Here is a 27,308-nt window from a genome sequence, read left to right as displayed (position 1 = left end):
TATTAGTTAAAATGATATAAAAATACAGTTTTATTCATGAAATAATTTTACTGAATTACTCTCGAGCTCTTAAATTACCGATTTGTTTTGCCCACACTTTGACATAATTTCTCTCACCTTCGGGTCGTGAAATTAGAACTGTTAAAGTGACACTCGAGATATAAATTTTAGAGCTCTCGTGTAATTACTACTGATATTTTTTTTCGATAATATCCCGTCGTCAAGTATTACGTCAGATGCCCTTCGTTGCTAAGCAAAAATACATTCAGTGTCATTAATGACAATGTTTTACAACATGTCACAGAGAACACCAAGAAACAGGCTTAGCAAATATCAGGTGAAGATGTCAATAAAATATTACTTAAAATGATTTAAAAAGATAGTTTTATTCATGAAATGATCTTACCGAATTACTCTCGAGCTCTTAAAAATTATCGATTTGTTTTGCCCTCGTGACACTTTGACATAATTTCACTCCCTTCGGGTCGTGAAATTAAAATTGTCAAAGTGTCACTTGGGATACAAATCGATAATTTTAGAGCACTTGTGTAATTTCTACTGACAATTTTAGGTCCGCAACGAAACACACTATCACAAACGAACAATTTAAAGATTATTACAATTCACTTGGGAGTCGCTTCATTGCAGCAGGGGACTATAATGCCAAACATACCAGGTGGGGATCAAGACTAATCACTCCGAGAGGTAGAGTTCTCCTAAATATCATAGAGTCAAATAATATGGATTATGCATCAACCGGCGAACCAATATACTGGCCCTCGGACAGAAATAAAATCCCCGATTTGGTCGATTTTGCTGTAGTTAAGGACATCCCTAGGTCTAATATAAAAGTTACATCATGCTACGAATTATCTTCTGATCACTCGCCTATACTATTCACAGTTGTAACCCAGGTACTTATTAAAGAAATATCCCCCTCACTTCATAACAGACGCAGACACTGGCCAAAATTCAGATCTATCCTGGAGAACAAGGTGTCTCTAGACATTCCACTAAAAACCAAAGAGGACCTCTTTCTTGCTGGAACAACTAACTACAAATATCCAATCAGTTGCCTGGCAAGCAACACCAACAATACAAGATAAATGCATAATAAATGACTGCCCACAAGTAACCAAAGAAAAAATTTTGCTAAAGAGAAGATTGAGGAAAATATGGCAACAGACCAGAGATCCTGCTGATAAGGGTAGATTCAATAGTGCATCAAGGGAATTAAAAAAGCTGTTCGAAGACCTCAAAAACCAATCACTTCAGTTACTTCAGTACTACTTGGAAAATTTAGATTCCTCTAAAGAAAGCGATTATTTGCTATGGAAAGCCACGAGAAAACTAAACTGAAACAACTTCAGAAACCGTCACCTCCAATCAGAAAATCGGACAGAGAATGGGCTCGTAGTGCACAAGAGAAAGCAAGTTGTTTTGGAGAATATTTCTCCGAAGTATTTACTCCCAACCAAATGAATTCACCTGTGGAAGTAGACGTATTCTCATTTCTTCAAAGTCCATATGAAATGAGTTTGCCTATTCCAAAATTTAAATCGTCCGAAGTCATCTTAGCTATTAATAATTTAAACGATAGAAAATCTCCACGGTACTCAGTGGAAAAGTGTTGAAAGAATTACCTCTCCAATGCATAAAACTTATAACGTTTATATTCAATGCCATATTAAACTTAGGTTACTTTCCTGATCAATGGAAAGTGTCTCAGATAATAACCATTCTAAAACCGGGGAAATCTCAAGAAGAAACTACATCGTACAGGCCAATCAGCCTCTTGCCAATCACGTCTAAAGCTTTCGAAAAACTATTAGTAAAAAAACTCGAACCCTGGATCAAAAATCTAATTCCAGACCACCAGTTTGGATTTCGGCCCGATCACTCAACAATCCAGCAAGTTCACAGAGTGGTAAAATATATAAATGCTGATTTTGAGGCCAAAAGGTACTGCTCAGCGGCATTTCTTGACGTTAGGCAGGCATTTGACAAGGTATGGCATGAAGGCCCCCTAGACAAGCTAAAAAGGACATTACCGCACAGCTATTACATTCTTCTTGAGTCATATTTGTCAGGTAGGTGTTATTTGATTAAATACCAAGATGCAATTTCCAAACTCTATTCTATCAAAGCTGGCGTACCATAGGGTAGCGTGCTGGGACCTTCCTTGTATGTCATGTTTACCACAGATATACCTCCAACTCTTCAAGAACCACTAGAGGAGATACCACCTACAGAAGAAATGATGCTAGGAACATTTGCCGACGATACTGCAATACTAGCCTCACACACTGACCCTATTTATGCCTCGCATCTCCTTCAAGCGTATCTAGACAGAATACAAGATTGGTTTTTGGAGTGGAAAATTAAAGTCAATGAAGGAAAATCTATTCATATTACATTTACAACACGAAGAGGAACTTATCCTCCTGTAACTCTAAACAATCACGAATTACCATCAGCCAACGAGGTAAAATATCTTAGTATTCATTTGGACAGAAGTCTCACATGGAGGAAACATATGTGGAACAAGAGAAAGCAACTAGGTCTCCAATTCAGAAGTATGTATTGGTTAATGGTCCGTTCATCAAGACTATATCTGGATAATAAATTACTGCTCAATAAGGCAATACTTATGCCAATCTGGACATATGGGTTGGAACTATGGGGAACAACCAGTCACTTCAACATCGAAATCATCCAACGCTTCCAATCAAAAACCCTCAGAACCATCACTCATGCACCTTGGTACATCAACAGCAGAATTATTCATCGAGACCTTAAAACTGACATGGTACAAGAAGTCATCACAAAACGTAGCTCTGCATGCATTGCCAAGTTGGAGGATCATGAAAACCAGTTTACACTTAACCTCCTAGACAATTCCCAAGAACAGCGTAGGTTAAAGAGGTTCAAACCACTGGACTTACCATTTAGAGTAAACTTTTAAACTAGTTAGTTAGTAGTTATAAAATGTAATTATTTTCTACACAACTTTATAAAAATTGTACTTTGATTTTACCAGTGGGTAAAATCCTTCTTGTCCTTAGTCAATTTCATTACTTTTGTTTATTGTTGGCACTCAACAGATTGCAAAATACTTTTAAATTAAATAAAAAAAAATTGGGTGACACATAACTTTTAAAACTACATATGTATATTATGCGTCCGTAATAAAAAGATCCAATACAGATGATCCAGTACAGCAGTAAACACGAGAAGAAAATAATTAACACAATATTTATGATCGCACTATACATTTATACATATATATTTTTCAACAAATTTTCTATACTTAAGTAACAAAAAAACACTAATTACTCCTGATTTATGTTTATTACGGAGCACGAAAGCTTTTTGTACACTTTGACCGTCGACATTGACATACCTACAATGGTATGTGGAATATTACACAATTTTTTAAGACAAACGCTTCTTTTTCATATGCGGCTATTTTCTCATACAAATAATTATTTTCACGGCCTTTTCGGACAATTCAGGTTGTTGTTTCGTCGAGATAAAACAGTGCCATTGACTTTTTCTAACCTTACGTATTTCTCAAGGGTCATAAACAATGGTTTTGTTTATGGTACTTGTCGAAAAATATTATTGTATATGGGTTTATAACTAATATAAGGTATATACATATTAGGCGAGGATATACATAAAGCACTAAAATCGCCTAAACCTCTAACTTTTTTAAAGTAAGACGGATCGTTATGAAACTTTTGTTTTTGATTTGGGAGAGGTTCAGGAAAAAAGTTGACCTATTGGCATGAGGGACAAATGAAAATTGAATTGTTTTAGGATATATTTAATATGCATAACAGGCATTTTCCAATGTGCATAGATAGACAGATAGATAGATAGACATTTATTGTTTTTAAAAGTACAGTTTTATAACAATGAGTTTAGTAAGTATAAGTTATTATAACTAGTCTAGTAAATAAGTAATAATAAATAGCCTAGTACATAAGTAATAATAAATTGAACAAAAAGCGCTATGACTAACTGAAATGAAGAACTGAAATACGAAGATCTATTTCGAATAGAAAGTGACGGTACTACGACAGACGAAAACAACAAGAAGAGAAAATTAGACCAAGAGGAAGAATTGCAACAGGCTTTCAACAAAAGTCGAAAAATAGGCATATCTCCTACAAAAGTTTGGAAAATAAAAAAAAATCGAAAGAATATAGTTAAACAGGGTTTGGACATACAGATGCCCCAAATATTCTAAAACATGCCATGAAAAATTTTATGCAGACAAAATTAGCAGTCGACGTTCAAATAAAGAAGGCTCTGAAATTAGGAGAAGAAGTTTGTCTGGTTGAGCTTGAAAAGGAAGAAGATAAAAGAAAAATACTGCGAAACAAAAGGAAATTGAGAAATCGAGGGGAAGGTCTAATTTATATCAACGATGACCTATCAAAGAACGACAGAATTGTACATAGAAACATGTCAGACAAAAAGCGCAACAACTAAGAAGGGAAGGGAGAAAGGTGAACGTAGGATATAAGAAAATATATTATGCCGATCATGAAATATGGCGCTGGGATGACGCGAACCAAGCGTTGGTGGTAGAGACCAAAACAAAAAACTAAGCACCAGCAGTGAAAGGAAACAAATAACAGTGCAAAGAACAGGATTACAAACTATGAAAATAAAAAAAATCAAGACAGAATTAAAAAATAAAAGATAAAAAATGACAAGATACAGTTAGCAACAGAGGTATTTTCTCATACAAATAATTATTTTCACGGCCTTTTCGGACAATTCAGGTTGTTGTTTCGTCGAGATAAGTGCCATTGACTTTTTCTAACCTTACGTATTTCTCAATGGTCATAAACAATTGTTTTATTTATGGTACTTGTCGAAAAATATTGTATATGGGTTTATAACTAATATAAGGTATATTAGGCGAAAAGATGAGAAAGAAGGTGTGTTCAGGACAAGAATAGTAGAAAAAATATGTTGGAACATGAAAGGAAACTCTAACACAATTTGGAGAAAAATGGCCAATATTATTAGAGAGACGGCTATTCAATTACTTGGGAAAACGTCAGGAAAGAAGTTTGAGGATAAAGAGACTTGGTGGTGGTCTAACGAAGTACAAGGAAAAATAAAAGAGAAGGGAAAATTATATGAGAGGTGGCAAGAAACCAGATCGGGCATAGATCTTTAAAACTATATGGTCGCCAAAAAGGAAGCGAAAGTAGCAGTAGCAAAAGCTAAAGCAGAAGCGTATTCAAACCTGTACGTTAGGTTTACGATCAACTTGATACCAGGGAAGGCGAAGCAAAGATATATAAAATAGCCAAACAGAGAGCAAAGAAAGCAAGAGATTTTAATCAGATTAGATGTATCCGAGATGAAAATAATAAAATACTAATTCACGAAAAGGATGTCAAAAAGAGATGGAGAAAGTATTTTGACAGTTTATTAAATGAAGGATTTGACAGACAGCCTGTGGAGTTAACGGAGACAGTAACAGCAATGGTTACCAGAATAACAAACGAGGAAGTGGCTCAAGCGCTTCAAAAAATAAAGAAAGGAAAAGCAGTCAGAGCAGATGATATTCCTGGGGAAGTATGGAGAGCATTGGGAGAGAAAGGAATAAGTGGGCTAGCAGGTCTATTTAATAGAATTATGGAAGTTCGATAAATGCCAGACGAATGGAAAAGCAGTATATTAGTACCTGTCTACAAAAACAAGGGAGACATACAACAACAACTGGAGCGGCATTCCTGGACGTAAGCAAAGCTTTCGACAGAGTATGGCATAAGGGGCTCATTTATAAAATGCGAGGATATGGGTACAGCGGGGCGATGACGAGACTGATCTCTTCGTACTTGGGCGACCGGAGTTTCAGGGTTCGGATAGGACAAGTCCTGTCCGAGCTCGGGAGCCCGGAAGCTGGAGTGCCACAGGGAGCGGTCCTGTCACCTCTGCTATACACAATATACACCGCTGACGTACCTAGAACACCAGGGACCCTAATGAGCCTCTACGCCGATGATACAGCGATAGCGGCCAAACACAGAAATGTAGACATAGCAGTGACCAACCTGCAAACAGCGTTAGAAGACATCGAGGAATGGAGTATAAAATGGAAGATAGCCATAAACTCAGAAAAGACGCAAGCGGTACTATACAAGAAGGGAAGACAACAGCCAGAAGAACAGCTGACAGTGCAGAACACCCCCATCGAGTGGAAAAATGAAGCTAAATACCTAGGTGTCATCATGGACAAAGGATTAACCTTCCAAAAACATGTAGAAGCCACAGTCCAGAAGGCCAACATAGCGAGAGCAACATTAAGAGGACTCACAGGAAGAAAAAGTAAACTAAGACTAAAAACAAGGTTAAGATTAATAAACAGCATAATATTACCGGTATTAACATACGCATCTCTCGCATGGGGACAAGTATGTAACACCCACAAAAAGAAGATACAAGCGGTCCATAACAGCAGCTTAAGAGAAGCAGCCAGAGTCCCAAGATACGTAGCAGAAAGATTCCTGTTCAGAGAACTTCAACAGGTGAGAGTCACCGAAATGATGACAGACAAGGCAAGGGTCAAATTCGCGGAACTGGAGCACCACCCAAGTCACATACTGCGAGAGATGCTAGGGTACGATGCGTTCCACCGATGGAAACACAAACGTCCAAAACAGCAAATATTGTGAAATGGGAAAAATAGTGAAAACAGTGAACGGTTCGTAGCTCGAAAACAACAAGTGCCGAAGATAACGTAACACACGTAGGTTCAATACCACGATCACCTCAAGGTAAGACAGTAATAGAAAATTACAGAAGGGCGTAAGCCCCCAAAAAAATATATAAAATACAAAAAAGGCGTAAGCCCCCAAAAAAAAATAAAAAACCAAAAAACACTCAAAAAAACTCGAGCAACAAGTCATTGGACAGAGCTCAATGGGGCTCGGTACAATGACTTGGGGCCCAAGCAAGCAATTTTAGTTTCCGCGGATAAGTAAGTAAGAAGATAAAGGCATAGAGCGCTTCACGCTGGCCTAGTTTTTTGCATTCGATTAGGGTACCACATGGAATCTTATTACCCAGGATTCCATTGTGAAGAGCACTTGGCTACGATAGTTGTGCCCCCATCGCACATCAGCGTGCTATGGGGGGGAAAGGGATGGCCTGGGGCATTGGAGCGAGGTGGGGTGATCCCTGTTCATACTCGGGTCAAAACACCTCGCTCCAATGAATTGTTACACCCGAATGTACTTTTTCGATAGGGTGGACACATCCCACAGGTCGGGTTGAATCAAATTGCTTGCTGCTTGCTTGAGACATACAACAAAGTACAAACTACAGGGCTATAAAACTACTTAGCCATACCATGAAAATATGGGAGAGAGTAATTGATAGACGGATGTGTAAAGAAACCAAAATATCCGATAATCAATTTGGCTTTATGCAGGGCAGATCAACAACAGATGCAATTTTCATTGTAAAGCAACTGATGGAAAAATACAGGAATAAGGAGACCAACGCTAATATGGTATTCATTGATCTTCAGAAAGCATATCATAGAGTTCCTCGAGAGATTCTGTGGTGGGCACTCATTGGTTTTGGACCAGATAACAGCAAAACTACAGGGTGGATTTCCATGGTGCCTAATGTATGCTGATGATGTGGTATTGATAGGAAATAGTGAAAGAGACTTAGAACAAAAACTGAAACAGTGGAGACAAGCTCTGGAGGAAAAAGGTTTAAAGCTTAGGACAAAAACAGAGCATTTGGAATGTTCATTTAAAGATGGAGTTAATACAAATAAAATGGTATCTTTGGATGGTGAAATGATTGTGAAAGCTATAGTTTTAAGTACCTAGGATCGGTATTACAGAGTAATGAAGAAATAAAGGGAGATGCATGCAGTAGAATTAGGGCTGGATGGATGAAGTGGAAAGAAGCGAGTGGTGTGTTGTGTGACAGAAAAATTCCAATGAAGCTGAAGGGAAAATTCTATAAAACTGCCATAAGACCGGCTATGAAGTACGGAACTGAATGTTGGGCAGTGAAAATGAAAGAGGAACAACGAATGCATGTGGCGGAAATGAGAATGCTTAGATGGATGAGTGGAGTGACAAAGAAGGATAAATTAGAAATAAGTATATTAGGGGAAGTCTAGGTGTGGCAACAATTGATTCCAAAATGAGAGACAATAGATTAAGATGGTTTGGTCATGTTCAACATCGAGACGTTAATCATCCAATACGAAGAATAGCTGAAGTGCAGATTCCTGGAAGGAGTAGGAGAGGAAGACCAAAGAAGACCTGGCGGGAGACGATAAGGCAGGACATGTTGGTAAAGGGGATTAACATTGATATTACCCAAGATAGAATTATGTGGAGAAATGCAATTAGGGAAGCCGACCCCGCATAGGGATAAGGCAAATAGAATGATAATAAGGTATATTATTCAAGGCATATATAAAGCACTAAAATAGCCTAAACCTCTAACTTTTTTAAAGTAAGACGGATCGTTATGAAACTTTTGTATTCGATTTGGGAGAGGTTCACGAAAAAAGTTGACCTATTGGCATGAGGGACAAATGAAAATTGCATTATAGTGGGATGCATTTAAAATGCATAAAATGCATTTTCCAAGGTGCATCTCAAAGTGTTCAAAAAATAAAAATTCACAACTCGGAAACTAATCATGGAAATGAGATCAATTTTTATACTCGGGCGGTTTTTGAGGTCGCTGAACAAGAATATCGGGCCGGCTAAACTGTAAGGGGTCCCTGGTGCTCGGTATTCATGTCGTCTCCTGGAATTTTACGGAAACTCATTATGAAAATCGTTAAAACTTGTTATCCCGAGTTTTTGAGGTCACTGAACTCGAATATGGCTGCGACAATACTGTACGAGATGCCTGGTTCCCGGAATGTACGTCATTTCCTGAAGTTTTATGAAAATTCGTTATGAAAATAGTTGAAATTTATTATATCGGGGTTTTGGGGTCGCTGAACACGAATATTGCTTCGAAGATGCTCTACGAGTTACTTGGTGCGCGATATCTACGTTATCTAATGTAGTTTTTTGAAAATTACCACTTAGCAGTAACCTTATACAGCATCGTCGAAACATTATTCAGCGACTTTCGGAATAACAAGTTTCAACTATTTTCATAACGAATTTTCAAAAAAAACTCCAGGAGATGACGTAGATACCGGGTACCAGGTACCTCGTACAGCACCTTCGATGCAATATTCTTGTTCAGCGGCCCCAAAAACCTCCGAGTATGAAAATAGAACTTATTGCCATAATAATTTTCCGAGAAAAAGCTAGAGGTGTAATGCTTATCCTCGCCTATTTTGTAGTATTTTAATTTATGTTTATATCAAGTATGTAAGTACTACAAAATATTCAACAATTTACATAAAGTCACACAATATAGGTATATCAATATTATACATACATTGTAAAGAACACTTTTAGAAGAAGATTTTAAGACAAACTCTTAACATACAGAATACAAAATACAATACAAAAACCTAAATAAAGTAGACACAGAGCAATAGATTGGCCGTCAAAAATAACTTTACAACGCAGAAAATATTTTGAATAGAGAAGCAGAAAAGAAGGAGAAACTGATGATGAAATAAGGATCATCATCATCATCATCCTCCTCCAGCCCTTTGCGTCCACCGCTGGACATAGGCCTCCCTCATTTTTGTCCATTGTGCTCTATTTTGAGCACTTTGCATCCAATTTCTAAACATTTTCTTGAGATCGTCAGTCCAACGAGTAGGTGGTCTTCCTCTACTTCTTTTGTCTAATCTCGACCTCCACTCAAGAGATCTCTTCGTCCATCTCCCATCACTGATTCGGGCGACGTGTCCGGCCCAGTTCCATTTCAGGGTGGCAATTCGGGAAATTACATCGGCAACTCCTGTTCTTCGTCTTAAGTGTTCATTTCTAACTCGGTCACGAAGCGATATACTCAGCATTAACCTTTCCATTTTGCTCTGGGCTATTTGCAACATTTTAGAAGTTGTAGCTGTCAATGTCAAAGTTTCGACACCATAAGTCATCACAGGCAACACACATTGGTCAAATATTTTACGTTTTAAAGAAATTGGTATATCGCTTTTAAAGATGTCTTTGAGTTTTCCATAGGCTGCCCATGCTAGGTTTATTCTTCTTTCAAGAAGAAAAGAAGCAGAAGAAGAAGAAGAAGAAGAAGAAGTAAGGATAGAACTAACAAAACAAGAAATTAGAGATCATCATCATCATCATCTAATCTCCAATGTATACTGCCAAACATAGGCCTCTTGCATGCTTTTCCCTAGTTCCGCTTTTACGCCCTCTGAATCCAATATGGAGTTACTCAATTTATACTATATAGAAATTAACGACAGATAGGAATCTACATGGAGAAAATTCGAATAATCGAAGAAGAAGAAGAAGAAGAAGAAGAAGAAGAAGAAGAAGAAGAAGAAGAAGAAGAAGAAGAAATAAGGATAGAACTCACAAAATAAGAAATTAGAGATCATCATCATCATCATCTAATCTCCAATGTATACTGCCAAACATAGGCCTTTTGCATGCTTTTCCCTAGTTCCGCTTTTACGCCCTCTGAATCCAATGTGGAGTTACTCAATTTATACTATATAGAAATTAACGACAGATAGGAATCTACATGGAGAAAATTCGAATAATCGATAAATAGTTAAAAAATGTAATTATTTATCTTTACAAGAAAAGGCAACTTTTATGCAGTACTATATATTTGAGAATAAAAAGAACACTATTTTCGATATTACTAATCCTCTTACAACAATGTTTAAGCAAATTACACCATACTAAATGGTATTCTTGTATTTTAAACCAAATCAACATATATTAGCCAACAGTAGTTGTCCGTAATGCGTAAGCCGTAATAGCAAAATACTTGTATTATTGAAGATAACATACTTGGCGAAAGATAGCAGAACTAGGTCGATGTCCTAGAGTCACCATTTTCGTTATCACCATAGGGTACGGTACCGTTAATATAATCAGGAAATTAATGTTTGGGGTTTTAGACAAGATTTGGTTCAAAATTTTACTTTCAATTACTAGATAACAATATACAAAATACTAGTATGTACTAAAGAATATAATATTATTAAATTATTGGAAAAAAATTGAACAATTTAATTTTGCTTGCTGATAAGTATATAATAGGGCTATTTGTTTTTTAACATTATATACCAACATTTATATTAGGGGGGAATTAAAATAAGGTAAAACAAAACATCAATAGACTAAGTTTTCAATCTAATAGCACATAAAATAACATTAAAAATATTACTTTACATCCCACCAGATTGAAAACAATGGGAACCTTCTCTGGTTACACCTCCGAGGCTTCTACAATTTGCAAGCCATAACTGATGCTGAGACTAAAGAAGATGGGGGAATTTTACAATTTATAATTCACGTCCCATCTGCTCAGTGTGGTAAAGTTCCAACGAGAATGGATCTTCGTACTCCAATCAGAGTAAACATGTAAATCAAAAATGAACAACCATTTTCAATTTAGTTGCAACACGAAACTACAGCTGCATTATATTTTAGTTCAATCAGAGAGTGCAGCAAGCACCTCTACCGGTTTCGAAACTTATTAGTCTCTCATCAGGAGGCACATACGCTGCTCTCTCTGACCCAACCAGGACAAACCACGGCGTGCGGTTACGGATTGCAACGAACGAAATGGCAATGATGCCCTAGCGGCAACTGCTAGCAAAAGACTAAGTTTTCAATCTAATAGCACATAAAATAATATTAAAAATATTACTCTACATCCCACCAGATTGAAAACAATGGGAACCTTCTCTGGTTACACCTCCGAGGCTTCTAAAATTTGCAAGCCATAACGGATGCCGAGAGAGCAGCATATGTGTGCCTCCTGATGAGAGACTAATAAGTTTCGAAACCGGTAGAGATGCTTGCTGCACTCTCTGATTGAACTAAAATATAATGCAGCTGTAGTTTCGTGCTGCAATGAAATTGAACATGGTTATTAATTTTTGAAAACATCAATAATTTAAAACGAAACAAAAATAAAAATCTACAAACAGTATCAATTTTCGAGCACAATAAGAGTAGTTACTAAAATTAGTAAAATTTACTATATGTACTTTAATAAAATTTAGGAAATATATCCTCGGGTGGAAATGCACAAATCAGATACAGGAATCCATATTTTGTATGAGGGACAATTTTTCCGGTTTGGAAGGTTTAGTTTTAGGATAACACGCATAAAGCCATATGAGGACAGAGGTATAATTTCTTTATTGGAATAGGGAACATACAAAAATTTGCAGAGGTCATCAGTCATTTTCAAAGAATTAACACTGATATACTGATAATATCAGAAAAGAAAACAAAGAGAACAGAAGTCAGAAGAGAAAGTAAGGCAAAACTCTAACATAAATACTAAAAGAGGTGGGAAAATAATATTAAAACATTGAACTCAATCAACAAGCGGATAATTACAATGCAGATAAATATGTATGATGTGAAAATACTGATTATCTTGGTGTACTCGAGTGCACCAATTGATTCATAATCTAGACAACATTATGAATGAAGGCAAAAGTCTTGATAATATAGATCACAAAACCTATACATACCTAATGATCCAAAGGATGTTCCAGAGAGCCATAAACGAACAACAATTCCCAAAAGAATAAAAACATCAATGGAGAGACTATTCGGAAAAATGTTATGAAAATCCATGAAGATCAGGCAGACTTTAGGGGAGCTAGATCACGCATATATCATATATACCAACTAATACTACAAGTACAATAAAAAATTAAATATGGCTATACATATGGTATTAAAATTTGTGGAACTCAAGGAAGACTCGCTACCTAAATCGCAACTCTAGGAATTTGTTCTGGCCTGGCTAAGGCGCGTTGAATAATATGTCAATTATACTATTTCGGCGACTTTAAAATAGCAATTCCGGTTTTAACTTCCCAACCTTAAGTCTGAGATCAAATTTTAGAGAGACCTTTAAAACGATTTTTGGGTTATAAGCTGTCATTCGATACCTCATTTTTGTCATTTTATAAAATATGTACTAATAAAGAAGGAGTTTAGACCAGGGCGGATCTGTGAAAAAACGTCTATTTCTGGATGTAAGAGGTAACATTCGGATTTTTGCAGATAAATTTAGGTAACAACTTCAATAATAATAATTGATTTATGCTCCTTCTCAAATATGCCCGGAACATTAATAAAAAAATTAAAATATTTAAAAATTTCGAAAAACATCGATTTTTTCTACTTTCTTTGCTTATAACTTTAAAACGATTCATTTTAGAACAAAATCGTAGGGAAATAAAATAAAGATAATTGAATTTTGTATGATAAACGACTGGTTAAAAATGTCTTGTATTACCCTTTCTGCAAAATAGCAATAAATACAAAAAAAGGGGGCAAAATAAGCCGGTTTTTATTCAATGTTTTTCAACCACTTTGGTTGCGCTTATAACTTTCGTAATTCGCTTAGAAAATTCCCACAATATACTTAAATCGCTCACCAAATTTCATTAAAATACCCCTGATAGATTTTGCAGAATAATTTTGCAATCTAAATTTTCTTAAAAAAGTTCAAATTTTTTAAAAACGTTCTGAAGAAGAAGTAGGCAATTTAGAAGTTTGCTAATTTTTTTGCATATAAAGAGATTCTCTGCCTATCTAATACACTTTTCAGAATTAAAATCGGATTATTTAAGCGGCCTCAGCACTGTTTTAAAATTATAACAATTTTTTGGCTCATTAACAAATACAGTGAGGACGTTTGAGTTGGCATAAATTCATTTTCTATAGAATATACGTCTCTGGAGATAAATCCCGAAACAGGTCAATTTTTATTTTTAAATTCTAATTTTTTGGTATATATCATACTAGTGACGTCATCCTTCTGGGCGTGATGACGCAATCGATGATTTTTTAAAATGAGAATAGGTGCCTTGTGATAGCTCAATAGAAAGGCTATTCAATTTTGTGTTCACTAATATAAACATTAACATAATTATTTATACAGAGTTTGAATTTAAAAAAAATTGAATTAAATAAATTCCAATATTTAGATTACGTCATCACACCCAAATGGATGACGTCACTAGTATGATATTTGTGCCAAAAAATTATAATTTAAAAATAAAAATCGATTTGTTTCGGGATTTATTTCCAGAGTCGCCCATTCTCAAGAAAATTAATTTATTCCAAATCAAACGTCCTCACTGTATTTTTTTATAAGCCAAAACATTGTTTATCATTTTAAAACAGTGCTGAGGCCGCTTAAATAATCCAATTTTAATTCTGTAAAGTGTATAAGACAGGTAAAGAACTTCTTTATATGCAAAAAAAAATTAGCAAACTTCTAAATGGTCTACTTTTTGTTCAGAAAATTTTTAAAAAATTTGAACTTTTTTAAAAAAATTTAGATTGCAAAATTATTATGCAAAATCTATTAGATCGATTTTAATGAAATTTGGTGGACGGTTTAAGTATGCTATAAGAATTTTCTAAGCTAATTATGAGGGTTCTATGTGCAACCAAGGTGGTTGAAAAACATTGAATAAAAACAGTCTTTTTTGTCCCCTTATTTTCTATTTATTGCTATTTTGCAGAAAGAGTAATAACATAAGACATTTTAAAGTAGTCGTATATTATACAAAATTCAATTATCTTTATTTCCTTTCCCTACGACTTTGTTCCAAAATTAATCGTTTTAAAGTTATAAGCAACGAAATTAAAAAAAATCGATATTTTTTGAAATTTTTAAGAATTTAAATTTTTTTATTAATGTTTCGGGCATATTTGAGAAGAAGCATAAGTCAATTATACTTATTGAAGTTGTCACCTAACTTTATCTGCAAAAATCCGAATGTTACCTCTTACATCCACCTCAAAACAGATCCGCCTTGGTCTAGTTGTGTTTACGGATGCACAGACAGATGTGGATAATTAAAGGTTTTCACTATTTTTTTTAATCGAATATGGATGAAGACAACATGAGTAGGACATACAAGTGAGACATGAATACTTATATGCATTAATAATTATTGTTAAACAAAAGAGGAAATATACACACACAGGAAAATATTATAATAATAAATACAAGTATCCTACGTTTCCATTAACGAAAAAAGCGTCAATGAAAAAAATGAGATTAAACAAGGACTACAAAAATCACATAACACTAATTAATAGGCTCAGCCTAAGAACAAAATCAAAAGTACTTAAAACATTATTGGGAAGAATTAAAATATAGGTACGCTACTGAAAACAGGATTATCAACATTATCAACCGACAGTCCGTCTGTATCCTTCACAAGATAAGTATCTCGAGCTGGGAACCATTTGCACCCATAAGTTAATCTATTGACATCGACCTAGTGTCGCATCAAAAATTTAATTATTAATGGAAAACCATGTAACATCTAAGTTTTATACACAAATAGTGGGCTAGTTTCAACTACAAAATAGAATGTTTCACTGATAATGATCTGATAAGATCGAAAACGTTTTGGAATTATATAATTGGGTGATTTTTAAATGGTCTTAATAAAATAATATACCACCTATACAATCGAAGTTTTTACTTCCCTGTAAGTTTGGTTTACTTTTCAACATAGAAAATATTCTTATTCTTTATGTTCCATCTTCATGACGAAGGTCAATTATCATCATAGCTATTAGGATTTTAAAGACTGCCGCTCGGAAAAAATCTTTCCCTGCATAATTTGTTAGATCAAACTGTTTCTCTCTCCACGTGTAATACGTGCAAGATATTTAATTTTCTTCTTTTGTTTGTATTCAAGATTTTCATTCCTTAAATATTCATTTTCAGAACCTCTTTGTTTGTGACGTTCTCCATGCAAAATATTTTCAGAACTCTTCTATACACCCACAGCTTGAATGATTCCAGTTTCTTCATTGATGTCACATTTAAGGTCCAAGCTTTCATTCCATAAAACAAAGAGAAAACGTTGCGGTTTGCCAACCTAACTCTTAGTTCTAACTTTAAATCTCTTGTGTAGAGAACTCTTTTCATTTTGTTGAAATTTTTTTTAGTCTTTTCTGTTCTGATTTTGATTTCCTGGTAATATACATATTTGTCCACTCGTTCAACATTGGTCCCGCTTATTAGAAGATTGTTATTTCTTTGTGTTTTCAATATTCTTATAAATATCCACAAGGAAAAACTTTTCCTGTAGTTGGCTGTATACCATGTAATACAAAAAATAGTAAAATCCTTTATAAAAGGTATATTTAAAATCACTAAAAAGGGCTACATCACAATCACATAACTAGTTTTCGACTGGTTTACCAGTCATCATCAGTGCTTACCTAAAATGAATATAACCTGGTAAAATAATGCAAAGATTTTGAAATTTTGACTACGGTTAAGAAAAGTTGTAGGTTATACTTACGTGAAGTTTACATGCTAACCACCAAGATATAATTTACAAAAATATTAGGGTCAAAGCCCTGTAAAAGTAATCCGTCAAGGAAACATCGATTGAAAATACTGACTTAAGCGTGGATGTTTGAAATATTTGCCAATATGCCCCAGGTAACACCTGAGCTGTGATTTGACTTGTTCACATGGTGGAAGTGTAGCAGCAAGTGACAATGAAATGGATAGAAACCTCTGAACGCTGACAAGACAGAAATGACAGTTCCACAGGAAGTTGAAAAATTAGCCTGTCATATTTAAAGACTATGGTGTACAGTTTTTTAAAGTTAGAAATGATGTAACAACACACTCCATTGTGAAAATGATAATTTAAAATTCAGTAAACTAGATGTTAATAGTTAAAAATGTATTCACGTATACTGTTAGTGTAGGTGGTTAAGCAAACCACATTACACAAATGTATCTACTCGAGAACTAAAGTCATTAAACAAATATTGTTGTCAATAGACCTAATAGACCATTTTGCGTTGACTTAAAATTATCGAATTTATTTAACTTATTGGTAGCTGTTGGAATTTGTGTAAGTTTAAAAAGAAAAAGAAATGTCTTAAATAAACTAGGGGGATGTACCATTAAGAAAGCACAAGTTCAAACTTAGGCGACTAATTCCTAAAGACCTCGTAGGCTACCCGAATCCCTAAGGGTCCAAAAACCAAAACCGTTATAAGATGATGACAGTAGGGCTGGGGGGTATGAAATGTCTGTGAGGAAATTAATGAGAAAGGAACATGAACGGGACCCAGAAAGAAAATTAGACTTTTGATTTTTTTTACTATTGATGAGTGTTATATGTTGGTAATGACAGATTGAATAGGTAGGGTAAAAATAGGCATATGTAGAAATATGGTGGTGGGTTGTGTGTAGATGAAAATTTATATAAGGTGGATGTGTGTGGATGATGATATCAGTAATTTTCATGTATGTTATGGATAGATAAAAGTGGTTTGATAACTAAAGATGAAGAAAGGATTATGGTAGCTTGTATCAGATAAATTATAAGTGTGAATGTGAACAAAGCATTAGAGGGGGAGTGAACCAGTCGAAAACTAGTTATGTGATTGGGGTAGCCCTTTTTAGGGATTTTAAATATTCCTTTTGTAAAGGATTTTACTATTTTTATTCTTATAAATGTTGCCTTTTTGGCGTTTATTTTTCGACAATGTCTTTTCAATACTCTAATATTTTGGTCACCTGTCTCTGAAGATTTCCAAAATTTTCGGTTATATGACAGTGTCATCCGCATATCTAATGTTGTTAATGGGAACTCCATTTTCCTTTATTCCAATTGTTTCACTCTCGAGAGCTTTTTTCAGGATTTCTTTCTTGAAGACATTGAAAATAATTGGCGACAATACGCATCTCTCTTTCACTCCAAGTAAATTTCAATTTTCTCTATCCGGTGTTCATTAACACGTACTTTTTTAGGAGATATTGGTTGATTGTTCATAGTTGAAGAAAGTATATATACAAATGATTTATTTGTCACCATACATAATATTTATGTAAATTACAACATGCTATTACCCATAATTACCACAAAAAAACTAACTTCAACTCGACTTGCTTTTTTATTTGAACACCTTGTAACACTAACAAGGTTATAATAAATCCATACCTCGAAAAAAGTCATTTGAAAACCATAATTACATGGCGTGTATACTTTATTAATAAAATAATGGTCCGAAGACAATACCCAGGGAACGTTCTTAACTCAATAGAAAATTCCCACAGATCAGCACTTCCTACAGCAATTTCAGCTCTCGTTAGTGTATAAGTGAAAAATGGCTGTTAAATAAGTGAAAATAACGTTCATAGAAAAGTTATCTTTGATGTTGTAATCCTTGTGATGGTATTAAAAGGACTGGTGACAGGACAATTCAATTAAGACTGTAGGAATTAACATATACATAGACATCATGGATATGTCTTGTAGAATATTTATAATTTTAAAAGTAACTATAACTACATAAAAGTAACAAATATTAAATAATGTACAAGCTTTATAGAAATAAAATATCAAAAGCTAAAAATTGATATACATTTTCTTGACAATGTTAGCTCTGGGTCACAACTCAAATAAATCCGATCCCTCTTTCTATACGATTCAAAGAAATAACAATAATTTCTACAAGAAATGTAGCTGAAATATCTTCCAAACCAAATATCTTTCCATAACCACAAAAAAAATTGGCTAGAAGACAGAGACACTTATGTCCAAAATTAAATAGACTAAAGCAATCATGCTCAAACTGAACGTATTATTCTCGGTCTAGGTCATTACGGTGAAAATCTTAATACAATGTAAAGGTAGCCAAAATTAATGCAAATATCGGTTTACTTGGTCTAATAAGTTGTTAAGGCATTCAGAAAATGCAAATCTCAAGAATGGTAAAAAGAAAAAGAGCATTAAAAAATCTAGAAAAAATTGAATAACTGAATCTGTTGAACCAAATACAGAATATGGAATTTCTGATATATGACGCAGATCAAAAAACAATTTTCCATTAATAAAAATTATAGATAAACTAGAAAAATGAAAAACTAAATTAATAATATTTATAAATAATAATTATAAGTATAAGATCTAAAACGGATAATAGAAAGTCTTCAGCGGAAAGTGAAAACACTTCTTGTAAACACAAAAAACATAATCCTGCTAGTACAGTAAAGAGAACAACATTACCGCGATATCTAGAGATATCGAGACTTGTGGACATAGATTTAGAAAATAACATTAGAAAAACAGATTGCCAATTTAAGAACTTGTTTTCAGAGGCAGGCTGAATTATCTACCTTACATCGCACAATTTGAGCAGCAGATGACACAACACTGTTTAAACTATTAGGTCTGGATCCCGCGTATGAAAAAAAAGTTGATTAATAGCAAGCTGAAAATTTGTTAATAGCTTAAGGGTGTCTAGTCGAATAAACTTTGATATGTGTGAATACTGGAACAGGGGTAGTTTTAATTGTGGAACAGGTTAAAAATTTGGAACGGTCACAGCACGAAAACGGCACATTTATTTTGTCCGACAGAACAGACTTAAACTCTTCGAACAGAGATTAAACTCTCATGCAAAAATCAGACTGCTATTTATCACCAAATGGGCGTTTTAATGAGTGGAACATGTAGAATATGTCAAATGACAGGAATTATGACAGGTAATAAATAGCAGTCTGATTTTTTCATGAGAGTTTAATCTCTGTTCGGAGAGTTTAAGTCTGTTCTGTCGGACAAAATAAATGTGCCGTTTTCGTGCTGTGACCGTTCCAAATTTTTAACCTGTTCCACAATTAAAACTACCCCTGTTTCAGTGTTCCCATATATCAAAGTTTATTCGACTAGACACCCTTAAGCTATTAACAAATTTTCAGCTTGCTATTAATCAACTTTTTCTTCATACGCGGGATCCAGACCTATATAGGAACCACAAATATGGATCAGCCATCTTTCTAAGCCAGAAAAAATACGCACCCGTATGGATAAATCTCTGCATAAGCGACATCCCAATGAGATGAGTCAAAAATATTCCGACAATACAGCGAACTATTGACAGCAGGAAAGACGTTTTCCGAAACAGAGAGTTTCCTACTTGTTATGTCAACCAAAAATTACCTGAAATGTATTGTCAAAGACCCTCAGGTCAAAATCAACAAATACCCATATTGATGTCAAGCCCAAGAATCCATCCAAAATCTTACCGGCGCGCGGCGGCGGCGGCTGCCAGGCGTTTGTCGCCTGATTACTTGGTTTGGTGACTTAGTGGAAAAAAACTATTCAACAAGAACTAGCCAACAAACTAGGATTTTACAGAGGAACCGTCTCCCTTATCGTTTTATCAGGTCCCTGACAGAACGAATAAAAATGACAATTACAAGCTGTACTGAGATTGCGCTGTCCTCACAGATCAACCGGTGACACATAATAGACCAGATCTCATACTGCCCAATAATATAACTAGACTACTAGACAAACAACACTAATTGGTGTGGCGGAACCTAACAAAAAATTTGCATTTTCAATACAACTAGAAGAACGATAAGTATCCAGATGATATTTATTATCCTCTGTACTACTGCATTCATTTCGAAGAACCTCATAGAGAACGTAAAATAGCTGGGTCTTAGTGAATATCTGTATAAGACCATGCATAAAGTTATACTACTCTCAATATCCACATGAGTAAGAACATTTTTGGGAGATAGGATTCGATAACACGGAAAGAGTTATGGAATCGAAAAGTGGGTATCTGGAATGCATTCATTTTCTCCTTAGAGGTAGTGAGAGCCCTGTGACAAATCTAGATAATATCTATAAATGTATATACAGACATGATTTCCAAGTACAGAAATCTGGAAATACAAATAAGGAGACAACAGAGTATGGAAAGGACCCAATCAGTACCACTACTAATGGTGTTATTCCGAGAAACCTACTAGAAAATTGAAAACAGCTGGGTCTATGTGAACATCTTAATAAGACCATGCACAGAAAGTTCTACTACTTACTCTCTTCATGTCACCTATTATTTGATAAACGGAAGCAGAGCTGAGTCCTTTTATTTAAATCTGGAGCAATAATAAATTATTATAGATCTTACAAATGAAACAGTACTTACACCTCAAAGGACCTACGGATGAAAATTTCTAGAAGAGACTCATCTACAAAACAAAAATCTCTTAAAAAGATAACTACGTGTCTTAGAAAGTAAATATCTTGGATTGTACTGTTTCAAGTTAAATCTATCCATAAGCTTAATCCAAATGAATGAATCTATATTAAAATGATTTATAATCTTTTGTTTGATTGTGTTTGCAAATGTGAATTGAAAAAGAACTCATGACAATGATGCATGTATCGCGCTCTTGTATAATCTTCATCAAAAGAAGTAGTAATTGCATGCCTTAGATACAGTTGTATGGCTAATTGCTCTTGGTTAGATAAAATCGTCTAAAACAAACTTCTAAAAACATAGGGAAAGCCTGTGAAATACTAAATAAGAAAACACATTTCATTACAACCAAACATGGATCAAGAAATTACTGGAACAAGATGACTCGTTTAGCTAAAAAAGAGGTTACATGTAAAAATATTAAGCTCTTTTGGAAAGAAACAAATAGTGACAATTACCTTGATAATCACAGATACCTAAGATGCCTAGTTACAAGAAAAAGAGATGTTATGGAACAGGAAAAGAAAAATATCGGTTCAAGTAAAAATCTACAAATAAAGATTCAACCAAAACCGGTTTATGGTTTACTTGGTAGTTGATAATTGCCAGAGAAGGCTATCAAATTGGTTTTGTGGAAAGAGCTGATAAACAAGATTAGAAAAAATTCAACAAGTGGAAGTTCAGATTGGCAGCCTGCGATCAATATTTTCTTTTGAATTAAAAATTACTTTAAGGTGCTCATCGTAGATCAAATTTGAGCTATATTGGATATAGGTATGATTACGGTAATATTGATCATCTCTAGCTAGATTTTTGTAGAAAATATCTTTAAATTCTTCTTACACAATATTATGTTAAGGCCAAAAACTATTATTTATCTTAAAATCTAAGAACGATTTTCCAGAAATTCAAAACCATTATTATTCTTCTGTTTTGACCTTTACTGAAAAAAAAGTTGTTTCTACAGCCTTGAAGAGGGGCACTGGCTAGTGGACATGTAGTTCATTGACAAACTCAAATAATGTGAGAATCAGACTTTTTATTATTTCCGTTTATATTGTATTTTAATGTTATTATTGTTGTTAATTCTCGTTCTTTTACATATTTGAAGCTATTAAGAGATAGCATTGAAAAATATGCTGATTTAAACAACCTTTTAGTTAAATTGAAATATATGGGTACGTCGGATCTTTAGATTTTTAAAAATTGAAGGGACTTTAAGAAGATTTTCTATATTTATTAATGTTCTCTAATCTAGGATGCTGGATACATGAGACCTTAGACTCAAAACAAAAGTAAAATGCAAAATAGAACAGGAGAGAAACGCATTTGTAAAAATGAAGCAATTCGCCAACAATCAAGATCTTGACCTAAATCTACGATATCGCTTGATAAAATGCTATACACAGTATTAGTCCTGTCGCCAGGGGGGGTACAACGGCCTCCTTAATTCAGATGGACTTACCCAAGTTTTTTTTATATATTTTGACCCGCAGAATACGAATTTTTTGGGTAACAGTTGATCCGGATGTCGATAAGATTGTTATAGACAAAGAACTTGAGGAATTACATAACAGCGATTTCTCGCAAAACAAAACATTTTTTGAATTTTTTGGGTCATTTTAAGCAAAAAATATTCCTACAAGTTTTTTCGTAGAATGCATAGTTTTCGAGATAACCGCGGTTGAACTTTCAAAAAATCGAAAAATTGTAATTTTTGAACCCGAATAACTTTTGATTAAAAAATAAAGTAGCAATTCTGCTTACCGCATTTGAAAGTTTAAGTCAAATTATATCGGTTTTGATTATTTGCATTGCTAAAAATAAATTTTTTTATTGTTAAACTAATCTATAAACACATAGTGTTACCAAAAGGTAACGAGCAGCAGGCCAAATAAAAAATACAAATAAACAGGTCAATAAAAATGAGGAGAACAGTCCTACAAAATGATAAGTGAAATTGAAATATCTGGACGAAATCGAAATTCAAGATAATATTAGTAGATAATTACAGCAACCAAAAAAATAATGAAATAATTAAAACAATAAAAGGTGTAAAATAAAGGGGCTATAAAAATAATGGAAAATCAAAGAAAAAACTTATAAAATAACAAATAAACAAAGAATCAATAATATGTAACAACTAGAATAAATAAATATTAGCGCAAAATTCTTTAATAAATTAAAAACAAAAAAAAATAAGACAACAATTGAAACACCTACTGTCTTAACCACTTATAAAAATAGAGAAAAATGTTGGACACCTCAAAAAGTTTTAAAAACTACATAATAAGAAAATAAACAATAAAAATTGATTCTATTAAAACACATTTATACTTACAGCTTCCAATTGAGTAGCCTCATTGATGTTGGTCTCAAAGTTCCATTGAGCAGCCACGTTATTCGTGCACATTTGAGAAGCTTGAATATCCAAAGCCTGTAACAACCCTCTTATATCTCTATCTCCATCGACCCTATTTCTCCTGTTGAAATCGTCGTCAAAGGACCTACCACCGAAATTCTGAGGATTGAGAGGTCTCTGAGCCGAAAAGTCACCCTGTCGATTGTTAAAATTTTGAGGATTGTTTACGTTATTCTTAGAGACAAAGCTCGGGGGTAAATCACTGGGTCTTTGCCCGAAATTTTGGTTGTAGTCGTTTCTAGGGTCATTAGGATTGTACGGGAAGTCTCTGGGAGGAAAAGGGGTAGAACTGTAGGGTGGAAAAGGTGTTGAACTCGAAAAACCCCTACCGTCATTATTATAGGGGTCTCCTCTACCGTTATTATTGTAAGGATCTCGACGTTGATCGTTGGGGATAAACGCGGGGGGCAGGCTTACTTGAGCAAGGATTAAGTGAAAATTTACAAAATAGATAATCACAAAAGGGGTCTTCTTGACAACACTGATATCACACATGTTTCTATTTTTTTTGAATACAAACTACTGGGTATGAACTATGTGAACGATATGTATAATAATGTAAGCTTTAGCACGTGGGAAATTAGCAGGTGGGGGCAAGGATTGTTTGGCCGGAGCGAAAGGTGCATAAAGCAGTGGCGGGAGTACAAGAGTGTAACTTTAATATGCTAATTATTTTATCGACAATTTTTATGTTTTTATGAAACAACTGATATACATTGCCAACAAAAAATAGAATTGCATGTCTTTGAGAGATAATATAAAAACATACAGGTACATTCAAGAAATCATTCCTATTCTATAAAAAGCAAATATAATATATTATACAAATACGATATATTGTTTATTAATTTCAATAACATTTTTGTTTTATTTATTAAAATGTTTATTGGGGTCTCTCTCTTCAATCCTGACCCAACGGAGGGAGGTCTATTGCCCGTGTATTGTCCTTCTTCAAAGATCTCTGTCTATGGTCATTTCTTTAAACTCAGGCATAGGTTTGTATATTCCTGTAATTTGATTGATCCCTCTTATTGGCGATCTTCCTCGTGATCTTCGGCCTTTCACATTTTCTTGAATAATGAGTCTTTCCACATTTTCTGTGTTTGCTCTCATAACATGTACAAAGTATTTTAATTGTTGGAGATGGACTTTACTGGAGAGTCGTTGGCTAACTTTATTAGGGTGCAGACTCTTAATCCGAAGCTTGGAAAGACATAGTAGATTGGAGGAAGACGTGGGGGTAGAATGAACAGTAGTATTATCAACTATTAAAACATATAAGTATTTTTTACTATCGTATGACCATTTGGGCAAGAGATATCCTCTTCTTGTGTACCTATCCGTTATGAATGTTGGCTATTAGCGTGGCTATTTTAACTTTGTTGACTGCTACCCTAAAATGCCCGATAGTCAGGCCCGGCCCCAGGGGTGGGCGAACTGGGCGCCTGCCCAGGACGGCAAATTCAGGGGCGGCAAATTTTAGAGAACAGCCAATTTTTGAAATTGAAGAAATAATGACTTATGTTTTTAATATTATAAAAAATCAATATTATGAAAAAGAGCGGCAAAAATGCAACTGTAAAAACGAGAATTAAATAAGTGAAACAATAACAATTGCAAGGTTCGGAATTGAAATTCGAAGGAAAATCGACAACACCGCCTTCTTCTTCATCGCATAAGAATAGTAGGATCAGAACTAAACTAAATTCACTGAAATTCACTTAAAATTAACTTTAATGGATATAATTATATTAACTGAAAATGGATATAATAATTAGAAACATATGGCTGAAGCTTTGTCCAGCCACGCTAAGTCTCCAGCTCATCTACAGTCACAGCGACAGTGGGTAGAACTAGTAATTAGACTAGAAACGGACAAAATCATAGATGAAGAAACACAAAAAGTTCTAAATTCAGAAACTGGTCATTGGAGAAATGTAATACAACGACATCAATAATACAGTTCTTAGCACATCAGTGTCATCCAATGAGGGGCGATTCTGATAAACATTGTCATCAAAACAATGGTAATTTTTTTAAGCTTTTTGAGCTCTTTAAAAATTTTGATTCTGTGTTACAAGATCACATTAGGAAAATAAATAAAGGGAGTAACAAGCAGCATCACTACTTGGAAAACATATTCAAAACGAAATTACTCAGCTCCTCCATGACCAAATCAAAAATAAAATTTTAAACTTTTTGAAATCAGCAAAGTATTATAGCATAATTTTAGATTGTATATCTGATATTGCTGGGGTGGAACAGATGACTATTGTTGTACATTTTGTCGATTTAGGTTCTTGTTCACAAAGTGTTAAAATTGAAGAACATTTTCTTGGATTTGTGCCTGTAGTGGAAACAACTGGCTTGGGAGTTACAGAGTCCCAGAATGAACTGGGAATACCTTTGGAAGATATGAGAGGACAAGGGTATGATAATGGGGCAAGCATGGATGAGAAGAACTTGGGAGTTTTAAACAGAATTTTAAAAATGAATCCTAAAGCATTTTTTATCCCATGGTCTAGCTATTCACTTAACTTAGTCGTGAACGATGCTGCTAAAGCCTCACAGTCTGCAGTTTCTTTCTTTTTCTTAGTGACAAAATTTACAACTTTTTCTCAGCATCTATTCATTGTTGGACTATGCTGAAAAATCATATTTCTAGCCTAACATTGAAACCTTTATCCGAAACTATATGGGAAAGTAGAATAAGTGATGCAATTACTCCCATTAGAGACCAAATTGAAGAAATTTACGAGGCTCTTGTAGATATCACTGTGAATAAAAACAACGATAAAATGGTTTCTCATGAGACAAGCTGTTTAACAAATCAAATCCGTGATTTTACTTTTCTTTGCTCTGTGGTAATATGGCATGACATTTTACTTCACATCAACGTAGTCGCATATGCAAAGTATTGATATGGGAGCGTATCAAGCTATCAGTTTATTAGAAAAATCGGAAATCCATTTTAAGTCTCCCGGAAGTGATTTAAAATTCCAGGGCTATTTGACAGACGCAAAAAGGCTCATCAAAGATAGATATTGAGAATCCGAAAATGAGGCTGAAGATGAAAGTATGGACCTAGATCCAGAGACACGATATAAAGTTGACTTCTATTTAAAAATTATAGACACAACCGTTAATGCATTAAGTGATAGATTTCAGCAAATTAAGAGCCATGGTGAAATTTCTGAGGGGTGGTCTGAGGGTCTAAGGGGGAGCGGCGGCGGTCGCCGATCTTGCCCGGGGCGGCAAAATCCCTAGGGCCGGGCTTGCCGGTAGTTGTCAGGTTAAACCGTTTTCGTAGGTTATGAAGTTAGGTTATTCTTTTCCTTCTTGGACCTCTTTTTTCATGCATCTTCCTTCAAGTACTGTCAGAATTAGATCCTATCGTTATTTGAACACATTATCTGGCCCAGGTGATCCAGGTAGCGACGTTTTATGGTTATCACCAGTTCGAGCTCATTATCCATTATGTGTAAATCTTCATTTAACTTCATCAAACATTTCAAATACTGCAAGTCTCTTCAGTGATGGTTCAATTAAGCTCCGTGACTATCCTGTATAGAAGAATGGAGCATATAATAGTACCAGTTATCTAAGAGACTCACTAATATTCAACTATGCAGGGTGCGATTGTTGGAGGTGTGAAATTACATAGACAAAGGATCATTTTA

At 34.6% G+C, this 27,308-nt stretch overlaps 1 protein-coding gene across 1 annotated transcript in view; it reads right to left on the bottom strand.

Moving 5' to 3' along the window:
• Nucleotides 1–27,308, bottom strand: part of LOC114330466 (angiotensin-converting enzyme-like) — a 537,413-nt gene that overhangs the window by 290,243 nt on the left and 219,862 nt on the right. The window contains exon 26 of the mRNA XM_050663676.1: nucleotides 23,548–24,147. Coding sequence (XP_050519633.1) covers nucleotides 23,548–24,147 — 600 coding nt within the window. The remainder of the gene's footprint in view (nucleotides 1–23,547; nucleotides 24,148–27,308) is intronic.

This window comes from Diabrotica virgifera, chromosome 1, assembly GCF_917563875.1.
Source record: "Diabrotica virgifera virgifera chromosome 1, PGI_DIABVI_V3a".
In the NCBI taxonomy this organism is placed as follows: Eukaryota; Metazoa; Arthropoda; class Insecta; order Coleoptera; family Chrysomelidae; genus Diabrotica; species Diabrotica virgifera.
Note: the sequence above shows the minus strand (reverse complement) of the source record. Positions and strands in the feature narration are given on the sequence as shown.